Source organism: Leopardus geoffroyi, chromosome A3, assembly GCF_018350155.1.
Source record: "Leopardus geoffroyi isolate Oge1 chromosome A3, O.geoffroyi_Oge1_pat1.0, whole genome shotgun sequence".
In the NCBI taxonomy this organism is placed as follows: Eukaryota; Metazoa; Chordata; class Mammalia; order Carnivora; family Felidae; genus Leopardus; species Leopardus geoffroyi.
Genome location: NC_059336.1, coordinates 31,352,050 through 31,369,710, shown reverse-complemented (window position 1 = coordinate 31,369,710; position 17,661 = coordinate 31,352,050). Strand labels below are relative to the sequence as shown.

The 17,661-nt window shown below is 47.0% G+C and overlaps 1 protein-coding gene across 11 annotated transcripts in view; it reads left to right on the top strand.

The window, feature by feature from the left end:
• The window catches only part of SLC23A2 (solute carrier family 23 member 2), a 135,946-nt gene extending 118,576 nt beyond the window's left edge, over nucleotides 1-17,370 (top strand). For all 11 annotated transcript variants that reach the window (XM_045445222.1, XM_045445229.1, XM_045445228.1 and 8 more), the window contains 6 exons: nucleotides 27-174; nucleotides 1,321-1,426; nucleotides 6,954-7,083; nucleotides 7,721-7,858; nucleotides 10,715-10,810; nucleotides 12,594-17,370. In XM_045445222.1, the coding sequence (XP_045301178.1) occupies nucleotides 27-174; nucleotides 1,321-1,426; nucleotides 6,954-7,083; nucleotides 7,721-7,858; nucleotides 10,715-10,810; nucleotides 12,594-12,826 (851 nt within the window). In that variant the 3' untranslated portion in view covers nucleotides 12,827-17,370. The remainder of the gene's footprint in view (nucleotides 1-26; nucleotides 175-1,320; nucleotides 1,427-6,953; nucleotides 7,084-7,720; nucleotides 7,859-10,714; nucleotides 10,811-12,593) is intronic.
• The last annotated feature ends 291 nt before the right edge of the window (nucleotides 17,371-17,661 follow it).

The window sequence follows — 17,661 nt, the reverse complement described above, 5'->3', positions numbered from 1 at the left end:
TTGCCTGCTCCGTTTTCCTTCCGCAGTTCAGTGGGGACTGCCCACCGTCTCCGCGGCTGGTGTCATCGGCATGCTCAGCGCCGTCGTTGCCAGTATTATCGAGTCTATTGGGGACTATTACGCCTGTGCAAGGCTGTCCTGTGCCCCGCCACCTCCCATCCATGCGATAAATAGGTACGTTCCTGAGAAACTTGAGTTCTTCCTTGGGCCCCGTGCCTCCTTACTTGGCTCTTTGGTTAATCATGGAGAAGACTTTCCAAGACTTTCAGCGTGGAGCAGCTGAGCATCAGGGCTCTTTGTTGGTGGTTTGTCTTTGGACAAGTCCCTGCCCCCATTTTGCTCTCCTTTTCCTCATCTGTAGCATGGAGCGCAGTCCCCACCCTTCCTTCCTCAGTGATGGTCACGTAAGATGCTCTTTCTGAGACCGTGCCAGACCCTAAACTCACCAGAACAGAGGCGAGACACTGCCATTGTTCTTTGCTTGATTTGGGGTCAGGGTTGTATGTCCTTTTTGATTTCTTGTTTTCCTTACTGTTCTTAAGGGTAAATACTGTGTCATCTGTTCACAATTACAATTCCTAGAGAGACCAGAAGAGCAGGAATAGGTGAAATCTGCAGTACCTAGAGACTTATGGGCAGGGGGGTTTATCCTCTCAGCATACCTGGTCTTCACGTTCTGGAAGCCAGGAGCTAATTGGACCCTGAGGGGTTGCAGAAAAGAGCACAGAAGACCCCCTTGCCCAACTAGCTGTTGCCCTTCCGGAAGGGATTATGTGTGATGAGATCCATTGGGCTGGTGTCAGCATGTTTTGCTTTGGTTCTGTTAGCATTCATAGTCTTGGTTCTTATAGCTTTCTCCCACGGGTGTTGCATATGATTGAGCTACTTATATATTGATTCTTTAAAAAGTTCCAGTGTGACAAAATTACAGAGCATTTCCTTCCTGATGAAACTATGTATTAATAGTAAAGGAATCAAATCAGTGGACAGCCCATACTTGTCTCAGATCCCAACAAATGGCTCTGTTTTCTGGCTAAAAGCCTTTCATTTGGAATGATTTTTAAACACCTGTGTCTAATGTGTGGCTCACAGAAGTGCTTCTCACAGTTGAGTGAGCATGGGGGGTCCTGTGAAAATGTAGGTTCTACTTGAGCAGGTCTGGGAGGCGGGCCTGAGACTCTGCCCTTCTGACCCTTCCCAGGAGTGCGGAGGCTCCCACCTGTGCACACCGCCTTTGGATTATAGCCACTTGGAGAGTATTCCAGAGTGTTTCCCGCATTGAATGAATGTTTCTCTTTCCCCCATTCCTTTACGTTTTAGGGGGATTTTCGTGGAGGGTCTCTCCTGTGTTCTCGATGGCATATTTGGTACTGGGAATGGCTCTACTTCGTCCAGTCCCAACATTGGAGTTTTGGGAATTACTAAGGTACAGATATTTTTCTAATTAAATGGTTGGGCCTCTGGTGTTGATCCATTTCATCATGTGGTCTAACCACTGTGAATTCCAAAAGGAAGGCTTCTGATTCTGAGATCATCTTCCCACCCTGCTCCCCAATCTTTTTCTCATTGATAGATTTCTGAAATGCTGATGGAGGTCTCCCTCCCTTGGCTGCCCCGGTAGCCAGGCACTCAGTGTTACCATTCCCTTGTGCATTCTACAAATACTAGTATTCTACAAATACTAACCCTGTGCCAGGCTATTGTTCTAGACACTTGGAATGCGTCAGTGAATGAAAAAAAATCCTGTTGTCAGAGTTTACATTCTAGAGAGGGGAAGATCAATAATAAACAGTAAGCATAGTATGAGGAAAAACCTGGGGCAGGATGGGGGTATCGGCAGTGAAGGGGAGTAAGTCAGGCTCAGCCTCACCTGAGATGACCCTGAGCAAGCACCTGAACAGGGCAGTGGAGGGAGTGATGGAGATGGACGTTCAGGCCAGGGACGCGGCCAGGGTGAAGCCCTATCGTGAGAGCAGGCCCTCATGCTGCTGATCAGCAAGGAGGCCAGTGGGGCAGGAGCAGAGTACGGGGTGGTGAGAGCAGTTGACGCCCTCCAGGTAACAGGACGAAGTCACACAAGCCCCGTAAGCTGCCAGAGACAGGAGAAGGGGGTGCCCTGGGCTTGGCTCTGTCAGGGTATTTTTTAAGGCTCACTTGCCCTGTTACGAAGAGAGTGGACTTTGAAGTCAGGGGAGGAGGTGGAAATAGGAGACAGCACTAGTTCTAAATGTGAGATGATGCCAGTCCTTAGAGGAAAAAAATCAGCCTTACAGTAAAGAATTAATGTGATTTTCAAACCACAGCGCCAGAGTCCTTCTCTTTCAGATGAAATCTGATGCGGAGTTAGTGGATTTGACAAGCTACAGCAAGTCTCCAGGCTGAGCAGGGCCTGGGTCTGGAGTCCGACTCACCCCTCCAAATAGACATGTGACCAGGGCCTGCCCCACCCCACAATCCGGCTTCTGTAAGGAGCCTGCTCCTAGGCCTTCCAAATTTATTGCTAAGTTCTGCATCCCAGCTGCCCTGGGCCAGAGTGCGTCGTCTGCCAGGCTGGAACGGGCCTGCGCCCTGGCTGCTGTACTCTGGGCAGCTAGAGACAGTTAGGACCTGCTCACCGTCTGGGATGGCCTGTTTGGGCCACAGGTCCCCCTCACCTGAGCCCTCTATCCTTAGAATTTAGGGGTGAGCTGCAGCCTTCTAGAGCTATCTGACCTCTGTAAAATTAGAAACCCATCCCCCGCCCCCTGGAGGATTCTATAACCAGATAAAAAGAAACCAGACACTAAGTTTGGTTAATCTTGACGACAAATCCAGGTGAGCGGGAGCACACAGTGCATACCTGACCTGTTCATTTTCCTGTAAGTGGGCGAGACCATCACAGAGCTCAGGCTTGGGGCTGCACACAGCCCTGCCTGCTACTCCTCACAGGCTCTGCTGGGTCCTGTCACTGCCCATGGTAGAAGCAGGTGCCGACCACACAGAGCTAAGGGCCCTTTAACCAGTTTGCTGCCGTGGCCCAGTAGACCTGTAACTAATCTGAAATATCATAGTAGTAAAATTGTTACAGATGGAGGGACTCCTAGGGCAAAGCGGTTTAACAAGCCAGCTCCCTTTCTGTACCCCTTTAGAACAAGCCTCACAAAACTTAACCCGGGTCACTGTAGGGAGTAGGTGGTGGTGCTCATTGAGGCTCCCTTCTGAAATGCGACTGAGGTGGTTTGGGGAGTAATTTCTTTATTACAGTTTGAATGGTGCCAGCTTATTCTGAAAAGGCAATCTGCCAGCACTTTTTAACGAGCTAATTGATCTTTCTGAATCCCGTTGGATTACTATCCCCGGGCAAGGGCGGCATCCGTTCAGGGGCCTGGAATTGGTTTTCATTGCTGACTTCACTAGAGGGATAATTGAGCTGTCTGCACAGCTGCATTGGGGTGGGAAATGGGACTTGGAGCAGATATTTCTTTTTGGCCCCAGCCATACAGCTGATGGAAGGTCCCTGTTCCAGAAGAAAGGCACGAGCTGGAGGCTGTGTTCTCATCCAGCTGAAGGACTTGGGACAAGTCCCTTTTCTGAGAACTCTCAGCTCTGAAATCCTACAATTCTAGATCAAGACCTGTGCTGTCCAGTTTAATAGTAGCTCCATGTGGTTCTTTTAAGTTAGTTGAAATAAGAAATTCAGTTCCTCAGTTGCACTAGCCACATTTCAGGGGCTCAGCAGTCACGTGTGTCTAGTGGCTGTCAGTGGGCAGCACCGATACAGGACATTTCCATCCTTGTGGAAAGTTCTAAGGGACAGCAGTGGTGTGGGCCATTGTGTGAGACTACCGTGGCCTACAGAAAGAGGGTGAACTCTGGTTCTTCCAAAGGATCTGTCTCCATTTCCTGGCAGCTCTGACATTTGTTATCCTTTATCCAGTTATGACGGTCCCTGTACATGGCAGTTCTAACCTATTTTTTTTTTTTTTTTAATTTTTTTTTTTTCAACGTTTATTTATTTTTGGGACAGAGAGAGACAGAGCATGAACAGGGGAGGGGCAGAGAGAGAGGGAAACACAGAATCGGAAACAGGCTCCAGGCTCTGAGCCATCAGCCCAGAGCCCGACGCGGGGCTCGAACTCACGGACCGTGAGATCGTGACCTGGCTGAAGTCGGACGCTCAACCGACTGCGCCACCCAGGCGCCCCAGTTCTAACCTATTTGATTAGGAGTTGAGGATGCCAGCTACCCTGTTGTGTTCAGAAGCCCTCGGGTTGGATTCCACGTACTTCTCTGCTCAGTGTGTTTCAGTGTCTGTCCCACAAAGAGAGATGGCATATCGGGGTGGGGAGGTGACTGTTTTGGATTCCAGCCCTGGTCCCATCACTTTCTCGCAGTGTGACCGTGGACAGGTTACATCACCTCCCTGAGTCTCCATGCCCTTGTCTACGAAGCCAGGCATTGCAATTAATAAATTGATGTAATGCGCTTAGCGCAGTCTGGCACAGTGTAGATGCACAGTAAGCACCAGCTAGCGTCCTTGATATTTAGCCCTAAGTTTGTTTCTAGGGACAGAATAAATACCACCTCTGCTGACAGTGCAGTCTCTTTGGAGGTGTCCAGAGGAAGGTCATTTCTCCTGTGCTGCATTCCACACTGTTGAAGACTTTGGAAAGCCAGAAATGTGGTGTCAATGTTTTGATGGCCCTAGAGGCACAGAGTTCAAGAAAGAAGTCAGAACTGAGGCAGGGAAGAGATTCCGGGGAGCCAGCAGCAGGGAAGGAGAGGCAAAAGGCTCCATGTACACCGCACCGGGAGGACAGGGATTAGGGCTGTGTTTCTGGGGTTTCAAGCAGAAGTGTGTAATAGGCATCAGTTAATAGTCATTGAACAGGAGAATGGCTTAGTTGCTGCCCGTTTGTTTGTTTGCTTGTTTTTGAGTATCTAAGGCAGATCAGCCTTCCATGTACAGTCTTCATATAGGATTTATTGTTTCAAGCAAGGCCGGCCTTGCCCTCCCCCTTGCACATCTGATCCCCTCTGCACAGGTGGCTCCCTGTACCTGGATGCTCTTCCTCCAGGGAACTCTTACTCATCCCTCCCCAGCTCTTCAGAGCTCTTCCTCCCTGCCAGGTGCCCACACAGCATAACCATTGCAGCCGTACAATTATTTGATCATAAGTTTGTGGCTTGCTCGTCTTTGTATTCCCCTCCCCCTCGAGTCTAACAAGTGCTGGTCACATAGTAGATTCCTAAAAACGTTTGCTGAAAAACAGCAGGCTCCCCTATCATGTAATGCAGCCAAACAGAAGTCATTTTTGCTCGATTCTCCAGTTGGCGTACCCTTTTTCACTGCCTCCCTGCCCTGATGACATGTGGGGGGAGCGGTAGATTCTGACGGCAGAGCCTGGGCTCCAGGGTCCGCTGTGCCTGCTTATAGCCGGACAGCCAGCCATCCCTTCGTTGGCTCAGTAAGATTCTACTCTGATTCTTAACCACCTGACTTTTGGGCCCTGTTGGAAGCTCCAGACCAGCACCACTCAGCAGAGCATTGTGCGGTGTGGGACGTTCCATGCACACCTGTGCCATTCTGTGTGGGATCTGCCAGCCGCACGTTCCCGTTGAGCACTTGAAATAGTGGCTGGTGCAACTGAGGGACTAAATCTGAAATTCCATTTCATTTTAGTTTAGCAGCCATCTCCTCACTGTAAGTCATCCTTCTGGAACCTCTTTTATCAATTTATGTCCTCAAGGTATTTTCCTGGGAAAGGCAGCACACAGTGCAGGATTCTGGAACCTGGTGCTGGCTCCACATCCCACTTCTGCCCAGGCAGAAGTTTCTAGAAGGCAGAGATCAGGTTGAACAGAGAGGAGACCATGTGGGAAATATTATAATGGTTCTGCAGAGACCCAGTGTGGGGGGCAGACCTTTGGAATCAAGGAAGGCTTTTAAGAGGAGGTGGCATTTGGTAGTGTTTTGAAGGATGTGTCTAGAACCGGCCAGAAGGGGGATGTGGGAAAGAGTGTCCAGGTAGACAGGCCTGGGGATGCCTGAGAAAGGGGTTTTATTTCCCAAGCACCAGAAGATTAAAGGGGGGAGGCGCTGACCTCGTGAATCACTGTGTGAGAAAGGTCACTCTGCACAGCGGACAGGACAGATAGGTAGAGGAAAGGCTGAGGCCGCAAGCTCAAGTGGGAGGCTGTCCTGTAGCCTCATGCTGGTCAGGCACTGTTCAAACTGTTTTACACCTTGTCTCATTTAACCCTTAAAACAAAAGCTCGTGGTGTGTCATTCTAAAATGAGGATCCTGCCACCCAGAGAAGCCAAGTGGCTTGCCCTGGTTCCCCGGTTGGAGTGGAGTGGGGTACAGAGCAGGCGAGGGGCTGAGAATCCACACTCCTTGGCCTCTAGGCCGTGTCACCTCTCACGGGGAAGGAGAGGAGGAGGGGAGGAGGTTCCAGAAATATTTGGGACTCTTGTCTGATTCAAGGTGTGGGGAAGATGGAGACAAAGTGAATTGCTTTGGGGTGGGGTAACTTGATAAAGGGTAATTCCAAGAACCTGGAAGAGAAAAGCAGGAATAAGCCAGTTTTTGCATTTGACGTTAGAAGGTTACCCTGGCCCTTGACTGTAATGGTATTTGAAAGCCCAGACCTGAGAGCAGGAGCAGGTCTACCCTGAAGTGACATCACCCAGGGAACAGGGAGCAAAGGCTGGGCCCTGGTGCCACCTTCTTCCAGGGGAGGGGAGGGGAGGGGAGGGAAGGAGGAAGAGGAAGAGGGGAGTTGGTGGTAATCTCTTTAGTCTGGGTGTCTTTAGAGGAATTGTGCCCCGAGAGCCATCCTCCTTGTAAAATGAGACATCTCTCTTAACCGAAAGTTTTGTAGTTTGGGGCTTCTGTCACATTTGCCCCCGAGGGGCCTGCGTGGAAATTTGTGCAGAACTGGTGGTGAATGCCTTCTGGTGTGTTCCTCAGGTCGGCAGTCGGCGGGTGATTCAGTACGGTGCGGCCCTCATGCTGGCTCTTGGCATGATCGGGAAGTTCAGCGCCCTCTTCGCCTCCCTCCCGGATCCGGTGCTTGGCGCCCTCTTCTGTACTCTCTTCGGTAAAATCCCATTTCCTTGAGAGCCTGTCTCCTCTCCTCCCTTTCACATTTGCTCAGGAATCCCTTCAGTAAGATGGGAGGTAATAATTAATACGTTTCCGTTTAAAAGTACACAGGGAATACCCCTTCAAAACATAAAAACATCAGTCTCTGAGTTGAATTTATGTTAAAGGTAGAACCAAGTGTAGAATACTTATGCTAGGAAAAATAAGATGACCTTAATCTTTAATTGGTGTATCTAATTGCTTTAACTCAGATATCTTCTCTGAATGGCATTTACAACTGACATGAACTCTGTGCCATTCGGTTGTGATCAGGGCCCAGATCTTCGGGTGGGTTTTCCAGTTTAATCAGGATGTCTGTGTAGAGGTTTTAAATGTCCTTAGTTTTCTGCTTGGTCTAAAGAAAGTGAATGTGATGTTTGCGTCCCTGTGTAAGCCCAGATGGTGCTTAGGCCAGGAGTCATTTGGTTCAGAGACCCAGGTGGTCACATTCCCACCCTGTCCTGTCACTGTTCTGTCTCCTAACTTGTTTCTGGCGGGACAGAGGAGGGGCAGGGTGGGGAGTCTGTGTCCCCTCCATCGCCCATCTGTACTGAGCTTAGTGCTGCCCGCCAAGCTGATGTTTTTCTCTCCAGGAATGATCACAGCTGTTGGGCTCTCCAACCTGCAGTTCATCGACTTAAATTCTTCCCGGAACCTCTTTGTCCTGGGATTTTCAATCTTCTTTGGGCTCGTCCTTCCAAGTTACCTCAGGCAGAACCCTCTCGTCACAGGTAAGGAAAACTGGCCACAGCCACCAGCTCAGAGAAGACTTTGGAACTTCAGGAATTGTCTCTGTGAACATTGGTCCATGTGTCTATCTCATTTGAGTCTTGTTTTGCCACAGCTTATCTGGAAGCCCTTCGCGCTTCCGGCATGAGCTGGCATGTGCACCTGACTCGTGTGCACGTTAAGGGCTCTTTATTTACAGGGACCCTGTCTTTTGGGAGAATGCCTGTGTGTAAAACCTTTTGATTTTTCAGACTAATGCTTTCTGAAAATGTAGAATTCAAAACCCAGCTTCATAGACTTTCAAGTACTACATGTCTTTCTCCTGAGATTGTAACTACTTTGAATTCAAGATTAACCCTTTTAACACCTTTTTAATACCCTGATGTCATGAAGAATGAACAAAGGGGAACCATCTTAAGTAGCAATGGCTGCTGACATTTTATGCGGAATTGGGGACCATTTTATATATACGTTATATATATATGTGTGTGTGTGTATATATATATACACACACATACATACATACACATATAGCATATATACTATATATGTATTTTATATATAATGCTTTATATTTATACTTATTTATAAATATAATTTATAATTATATTTATATTAAGCATTTTATATTAAATATATATTTATATAAATATACATATTTTGGGGGTAAAATTCTATAATGTAAAATTAACTATTTTAGTTTCTTGTTTTTTTTTGTTTTTTTTTTTTTTGAGACAGTGAGAGGCAGATCATGAATGGGGGAGGGTCAGAGAGAGAGGGAGACACAGAATCCGAAACAGGCTCCAGGCTCTGAGCGGTCAGCACAGAGCCCGACGCGGGGCTCGAACTCACGGACCGTGAGATCATGACCTGAGCTGAAGTCGGACGCTTAACCGACTGAGCCACCCAGGTGCCCCAACTATTTTAGTTTTTTTTTTAATTTTTTTTTTTTTTTTTTTTTTTTAATTTATTTTTGAGACGGAGAGAGAGCCTGAGCAGGGGAGCGGCAGAGAGAGAGAAGGAGACACAGAATCCGAAGTAGCCTCCAGGCTCTGAGCTGTCAGCACAGAGTCCAATGTGCGGCTCGAACTCATGAGCTGTGAGATCATGACCTAAGTCAAAGTCAGACACTCAGCCGACCGAGCCACCCAGGCACCCTTAAAATGAACTATTTTAAAGTGAACAGTTCAATGCTGTTTTAGTACATTTACAATGTTGTATAACCACCACCTCTATTTAGTTTCCAAAACTGTCTCCTCACCCCAAAATAAAATTCCGTATCCATTAAGCAGTTAATTCCTCTTATCCCCCTTCTCCCAGCCCCTGGCCACCACCAATTTGCTTTCTGTTTCTGTGGATTTACCTGTTCTGGATATTTCACATAAATGAAATCATATGTGATCTCTGGCTTCTTTCACTTAGCATGTTTTTGAGATTTGTATATAAGTATTTTATTCTTTTTCATGGTTAATAGTATTCCATTGTGTGTGTGTGTGCGCGCGCGCGCGCGCGTGCACGCACACACACACACACACACACACACACCATAATCTGTTTATCCATTTGTCTAACAGTGGACATTTGGGTTGTTGGTACCCTTTGACGGTTGTGAATAGTGCTGTTGTGAACATTGGCATACAAGTACAGTCAGTTCTCACCTATGGTAGTTCTGCTTTGTAAGGTCACTGTGAACGCGGAATTAGCAAATGCTGAACCGTCCCTTCTAGGGGAGCAACAGCCAAGAACAGTGTAATTCACCCAACACATGCGTTTTCTCCCTGAGGCTCAGCACGGCTTTCTTGCCCTTAGGAACAGTAGACCGTGCTTCAGCACGACACTTGGGGGCCATTTTAAACAACTAAATCACCGACCAAAAACACAAAAATGGGGAAGAGGCGGTATTAAACAGACCGCCACAAGCACACTCGAGAAGAACAGAGGTGAAACAAGAAGGCGAAGCGTTACCTTGATTGACCTCAGCCAGGAACATGCATGTTGTTGGCAACTTAAAGTTTCTGCTGCTTTGTGAATGACTGCGAAGGCCAGGAGGATTCATTTTGGGTTTGCAGATAAGTTTTTAGTGTTTAGGTAAATTCAGATACAGAATCTGCTAATTGTGAGGATCAGCTGGATTTGAGTACCTGCTCTCTGTTTCTTTGGGGTAGAATTGCCTTGTCATAGGGAAGTTCTAGATTTTTCACTCTGGGAGGAACTGCCAAACTGATTCCCACCACCTGAGCTCAGGGGTTTCTGTTTCTCCACACTCTTGCCAACGCTTGTTATTTTCTGTTGAGGATTTTTATACTTTAAATCTAGGAAGTGTGTGAGCTTCTGATAACGAGATTCTTGCTGCTTTTCACATTTTAATATATCACATTTATAGGAGTTCACTTATATAAATTCAGTTGCTCCTAATTAAAAGGAGCTAAAGCACACATCAGTGATCCAGGATTCTGAAACCCTTTATCTGGTTGTGAACACCACAAATATTCTTGTTGTCTTATTCTGTTTGTAGTTTTTTCAGCCTTGCAACGGCTATCTTTTATATTAATTTTTTTTCTCAATCTGCAAACACCACGCCCCAGTGGCTTCCTAGTTCATTATCGGGTAAGCTTCATTCTTAGATTTATCTTCTACGGTCCATCGTTGGGAATTCTCCTCATAGAGATAACCTTTTGATTATTATGGAAATTACTTATAATAGTTGAAAATGTTACTAGCAAAAAATTTATTTGCTCATATACAACAGAAATTTTCACCTTCATGCATCACATTGGCTGGTGATTAGTCCCCACCCCAGTGCTCCTTCTAGCTGTCCTGGCTGTGGCAGTGACCCTCCCACTGTGTTCTGTCTCCAGGCATAACGGGGATCGATCAGGTGTTGAACGTTCTTCTCACAACTGCTATGTTTGTAGGAGGCTGCGTGGCTTTTATTTTGGATAACACCATCCCAGGTATGTGGTATACACCAAACGTGCTTATTGCATATGTGAATTACTTGTTTTGCGAAGTAAATACGGAAGCAGGAAGAGTGAATCACTTCAGAGCCCTCACTGGTTCAAACTCTTTTCTAAAGCGGTTAAGATGATGCCTCCAGCCTCCTTTTATGAATCAGTTTTTTTGCTGATAAGCCTATTGGGGTTTTTTTTCCTTGCTGAGTTGAGAGAAAGCAGGTAAGCTTCTTGCCCATGGTGCAGGGTGGTGGAATGTCTGGGGCACTGTCCAAGCCACCAGCCCTCCTTGCACAGCCTCGCTCAGTGCCCACGGTGGCTTTTGTCATCTTGTTCACACACTCTTCTGAGCCGGCTGTTAACAGCCTGCAGTGTGTCTCCTCCTCCTTCCTGAGGCAGGCTCCCAGCTACCTAGGACCAAAAGACAGTATGGTAGGCACAGGATCTTTCCAGGACCAGTGACTGAGAGGTGGATGGAGGCAGCTGTCTCCCCCACACCTGTAGCCCTTGTTTCTCAGCTGGGTGCATTCTGTGCCGAGCTGGGTGATGCTATGTGGGCCCTGCCTCACAGCCTTCCCAGCTTCCTAGAGGAGGCTGCTGGTACCATTGGAAAGTGCCACCACGGACACACTGATTGATGTACCTTCCATCAAGGAAGGGTGAGGCTTATTCTTGAACTTGAAGGTTTTGTTGAGATTTCTCCCCTAAAAACAGCACACCTCCAAAAAGCCTCAATCAAGAGGTTGCTGCACATGAGGCGAAAGGAATCACATGCACGAATAGGTGGAAGGTGTTAGACTGATGGGGGTCAGTCACTAACTCGCTCAGAATTAATTGAGCGAGAGGCACAGGAGTCTGACAGGTGGAAATTAAAGTTCACTTTGTTACAGCAACATGGACGGGAGGGCCTTGCTTAGATGTAAGAAAACAACGGTGTTCCTCATCCTGCACCATATGCTTAAGCTCCTCATCTGGGTTTGGGCAGAGATAGTATGTAGTTAGGTATCCCATGTAGCCAAGGGCGGGTGCCATTGTGCCTCTCTGCACCAGAAAGATTTACAGAAAAAGTCAAGGGCTCAGGAGCTTCTGAGCCCTGTGGGCCCAGATCTTTCTCCCTGACTCATTTGTCAGGCTACAACATGGAAGTTCATCCTCACATGTTCATCCATGACAAGTGGGGAGTACGTGGCAAAAGTGCCTCTCCCTCCTTCCCCCTCCCCCACCCCACACAGATGGAGCAAAGCAGGATAAAGCTTGGCATGTGTGGATGGGGGGTGGTTTGCCCTGACCAGTTTATGAAGACATTATATGTGATATAATAAAGACCGGGTCCTATTCTGCAAGATCATATTTTGCATTTTAGAAGTTCTTGTGTTGGTTTTTGAGAACAGATTTGGGGAAAGAGATGGTGAGATGGAAGACCAGACAACCAGTTAGGAGATTGTTAAAACGACCCAAGAAAGCAATAACGTGGTGTGGGACTGACCTCAACAATGGGAATCGAGAATATGGGCCACGTGGGAGGGCAGTGAGGAGGCAAAGAACATCGGGATGTTTGTGGAGCAAAAGGAACAAGGATGGGCTAGTGGTTCTTAGGTTTCTGGTTTAGGCACCTGGATGGCTGAGTGCCATCAACTGCTCCTCAAGGGATCTTTGCTGTCGTTCTGGCAGGTTCCATGTATGGGACAGCATGTTGGAGAATCTCAACTCTTGGTGGAACTGTCAAACTAAACATTCCATTGTATTGTTGTGTGTGTGTGTGTGTGTGTGTGTGTTCGTTCCACAGGTACTCCGGAGGAAAGAGGAATCCGGAAGTGGAAGAAGGGCGTGGGCAAAGGGAGCAAGTCGCTCGATGGCATGGAATCCTACGATCTGCCGTTCGGCATGAACATTATTAAAAAATACAGATGCTTCGGCTACTTACCCATCAGCCCAACCTTTGCGGGCTACACGTGGAAAGGCCTCAGGAAGAATGCCACCAGCCGGAGTTCAGACGAGGACTCGCAGGCCACGGTATAGCTGTAGCTCACCCTGTGGCCCGGCCGCAGTGAGGCATGAATCTGTAGTTCCTTGCTGAGTAACAAGCAGTAACCTGTATGTTTGTATATCTGCATTTACATTCTGCACCCAGAGCTAAGACGATTACAAATAGCTTTTTTTGTTGTGGGTGGTGATCGTGTCTAATATTGTGTCTCACCTGTCTCCTTATTTAAGCCCTACCCCTTGCCTTTGAGAGCGTCCATTGAACTTGAAGTTCCTGTCCTCCTGTGGGAGTGGGTGTTTAAATCCACAGCGGTTCCTTGGTTTCGGTCTCCTTCCACCACCCTGGGCTAGCTTTCCTACAAGCTGCCTCTGGGGTGCAGGGGCTTTCTGTTCCAGAAGCACCTAGACCCGCTTCTATTTTATTTGACCTCAGCCTGCACCCGCATAGACCCCTTCTGCTCAAGGGGCACCAGTATCCTCGCGCTGTCACATCTGACTGCTCAAATGTGATTCTGTGTCCCCTGATGCTCCTGTAGCAGGAAACTATTGACCTGATTGAAAACAGTCAACATGGTTACCTTATACCCATATCTGTGTGTGGGTAAGGTCTGTACAGGTGTTATTAGAATTGAAATCTGTTTGGGGGATTGGAGGGGAAAGGAAAGGACCTTGAAGTCAATATCTGATTCTCAACTGCTCTTTCTTGGTGCCACCCTGGCCCGGGATGGGCCAGCACATTTCATACTGGCCTCTTTTTCACTATAATTGAGACACTCTATCTGACATTTTATCACTCCAGGCTGGTGTGATGGGTATAGAGTGCCACACAGGGGCACTAAGCAGATGTTTATGGGAGTCTTGACTCTGCCGTCATGTGGATGTCAGTTCTTGTTGCGCGTATCTATAAATTACAAGATTTTATTCCTATTTAATGTTATTGACTATAACAGGTTTTTGAAATCAGTGTTTTTCCATGTGACCCTCTTTCCTTGCATCCCTATTACTTGTCCCCCACCCCTCACTTCCCATTAAGAAAAGAACCAGCATTTATAAAGCTGTGGATACCATCAGGGAAGCTTGTCGTCAAGGCTTTTGAAGGCCAGTAACCATTATTGTGGTTGTGTTTTGTATTGCTTGATACCATGAAAGTGTAAATACTGTAATGCCTAATCTATTTATCAAAACTGACTACTGGACCAGAGCCCAGAAACCGTGGGTTAAGTTACACGTGAATTTGTTTTGTGAAGAAGGGAAGCTGAGGCAGGTAATCAACAGAGCCGCCATATTGAATGGTTGGACATCCTGGTAAATTCATCCCTGTAGTTCTGTTGCAAGTCATTTCTGGCAGTTAAGGCTTAAGGAGACTTTCTGTGAGTTACCATGTGGAATGTCCACTGGATTTTGATTTTGCAGGGGGGGGAAATTAGACTGGCTAAATGCTGCCTTTCTTGTTTTAAGTTATTGCAGAAGATGGTAAGAAAAGCAGTAGGCAGGGCCCCTTCTGTTGATTTCTCATTAATAACACTAAATCTTTTCTGGAAAAGTTACTTCTGTGGAATTTGGTTTGAAAATTTTCAGCCAAAGGAAACCCTGAAACACAAGATAGCAACCTCGCTGCGTGAGGTTGTGCTTCCTAGGTCGTTTGTTAACCTGGTTGAGCCTTAGACAGCCAATGGGTGTTTTTGTCTCTGACAGCAGGGCATGGTTCTCAGCAGCTCTGTGTCCACAGGGCCCGTTTCCTGCCCCCACAGCTGGCTCTCCTCCACCTCGTTCTGATGTCTTTGGCAGCATTGTTGTACCACTATAGCCTCCTCGATTCCTGGGAAGTTTGGGGCTTCAAGGCGTATTCTGGCAAGAATAGTTCAGAGCCACTGTACCGTTTTGCCAAGATCTTATTGCAGATTAAGTAAAAAAAAAAAAAAAAAAATGAGATTCTAAATTACATTTAATTTTGTATGTTTTTTAAAAGTGTATCTGGTGCATAGTTAACTGTAGAAGCACACTGGTCAATGGTTTTCATCTCTTTAACTTGGTTAACTAACACTCAATGCCGACAGCTGTCCTGCACTGAGTTGCTCTCAGTTTTCTTCTGTTTGTGTTTTTGCTCAGCATCTCTAATTTCTCTGCTCTGAATAGTGGGGAAACTGTTAAACAGGCCAGAGATTTGCAGTATTCTAGTTCTCTAGGTGAGCAGAAGGACCAAATATCAAATAAAAGCATCTGAACCATTGGGTAATTTAACTTTCAGCATAACCTGATGGGGCATCTTCCCTCCTAGTGAGTGACACTCAGGATATGTGCTTCAAACATCCAGAAACCCACTCCCTTCTGAAACCCCTCCTTGGGCCGGGTTGTATTGGGAGCTTCCAAATCTGCTGGTCTGGGGGATGTCTTCTGCAGGCATTTAAATGTGGAGGGAAGCCCTGTATCCACACCGAATGTTAGAGATGATGGATTTTGCTCTTTTTGTTTCGTTGGGGCCAAATTTAGATTCTCTAAGGCAGGGGGAAGGGGACAGGAGGTGGGGAGGAAAGAGGGCAGCCCAACTAAAGGTCCCATTGAGTCTGGTGCTTTCTGCACTCACTTCCACTTGAGTGAGTGGAGTCTCCTGATAATGAACAGATCCTGCATGTGCAGCACACACAACCATGATCGAAAGGGGTCCTCCTGCCGGCAAATACACTACAGAATGAGTCTATAATTAAAAGAGAAATGTATTCGTCTGCTCCTTAGGTTCAAGCACACACTGAAAGGGAGGTTTTGAGGGACGAAGGGGCCATGTGCATTTACATTATTGGCCTGCATTTCTGGGGCTGCATATCCACCACACTTTGGCCAATAGAACGTTTTTAAATGTTTTGGATGTAAGTGTTCTTGGACAGGGCATTCAGCCTCCAGTTTCCATAGTGACTACACCTACCCACCGTCTTTACATTGACCCTGGCCATCTCAATGTAAGAAGTAGAAAGTATTTATTTAGAAGGACAGTAGATACTGTCCCATCAAGGTGGGTGGCAAGGGAGAGCCCACCACTGGTTTTAATAAAAACTATCTAACGTGGTTCATGGAGTAATGGGGAATGGCTCCAGTCTTTGTCTCATTAGGGAATTAAACTTAGATTCTTTCATACAGACTCTTTCTTAAGAGGGTTTCAGATGTCGTAGTTTCTCGTGATTGATGGAGGTAAGAGAAGTGGCTTAACCAGGCCAATTGGAATGAGGCGTCGTGGGTCCTGGTGGTTTCCCGTTTTCATGGTAACAAATTCACACACCGGATTTGCTTTATACTGTAGAATACTGACTTTCATGATGACGACTTGGTTTATGCATGAATACTGCAGTATTTCCATATAGTAAAGTAACATTTCTACCCAGGATAATAGTCAGTTCTCCAGGGAGGGAATGATATAATTTTCATGACAATGTCATGTGATAATAGAATTTCTCCATTGATGAATCTCTAGTATGTGTGTATACTTTATTTAACCATGCGTATATTTTATCACCATGAGCTAAAGTAATTCTTTCATTCACGGCCCTGCTGAAGGATTGGTACTGGCAACTTAGACTTACGAGTTGGCAACTATGATCATCCAGAATACTGATGCCACGAGAGTGGCCAGGCCAGGTAGAAGGTGAATAAGGAGCTGTGGCAGAAGCCTCATTCCAGAACCTGCCTGGCAATGAGCGGCAGCGTTGCGTGGGTGCTGTGCTTGGGACGTGCACACGCAGCCACACCCCCCGGGCACCGTGGCTGTGCACTCACTGCACACAGGCCTGAGGCTTCTGGGGGGCGCCTCTTCTCAGGGGAGCCCCCCTGGGCCTCAGAGAAGGGTCCCAGGTTTCCACATGCCATACGTGTTGTGCTCTGTCCCCTTATGATTTGGACACAGACAACAGGACGTTTCCCACCCGCCACTTCACCTGCAGTCACCTCCTGAGTAGCTTGAGAAGACCGCCCGTTGTCGCGGACATTCGGCTTCTCCCTGTGGATGCGGAAAGCACGTTAGCGCTGGGCACCCCTTTTCAGCAGCCTCACACACATTCCTGCCCTTCTAGGTTGTTCTTGACTGTGCCTGGTCATCCTCCGAAGAAGGAACACCCGGCGTCCTTAGACTCACTGCGCTCGTTTCCCGGCACTTAGGGCACCCTCACCAGTGTCGCCGTCTTACTGACAGTTCAAGTTAATACCCTTTTTTGTTCGTTGGTAACAACCTCTGTTTGACACATTAATAAATTTCTGACTGTTCTTAAAGCAGTGGGGATGCCTATATTTTCCTTGCGTTTTTGTGACTGACTTTGGCTATATACCTTTCTGGGGTTTTGTTTTTTATTTTTATTTTGCATACCGAGGGTATCTGGGGGTGGGGTTGTTTTTTGAGATGTGTAATTCTTTTATGGAGTTTTTAAAAAAGAATTTTCATATTGTTTTTCTAACATGGCTTCATTAAACGTTTAAGTATTTTAAAAATATGTAATATTTGGACCAGATGTTGTGAATAATAGTAGAGATAAAGCTATTTTATTCTGTATTTTTAAAACTGTTCCGTACAAATAAAAGCTCTCCTGGACGCAGTTCCTCTTAATGTGCCTCCTCCTTTGGCTGGTCTGTAGGAAATTTGTCGTTAATTAAAAGTCATCACCCAGGGGAGGGAAATCGACTCAATAAACTCGATTCAGCAAGTCTCAGATGTTACCGTTGTCGGGGACCTGGAAGACCACAGGAGGAAAGCAGGAGCCAAAGCATCATCTGTTCCCACGAGCAGAGAACCACAGCGGGCCGCTTGGGGGATGCCTGAGCGAACCTTCATTACAGGATGCACCCTGCTGCGCCGTGGGCAAAATCAGGAACCTCTTGTTAAGTCAGCGACA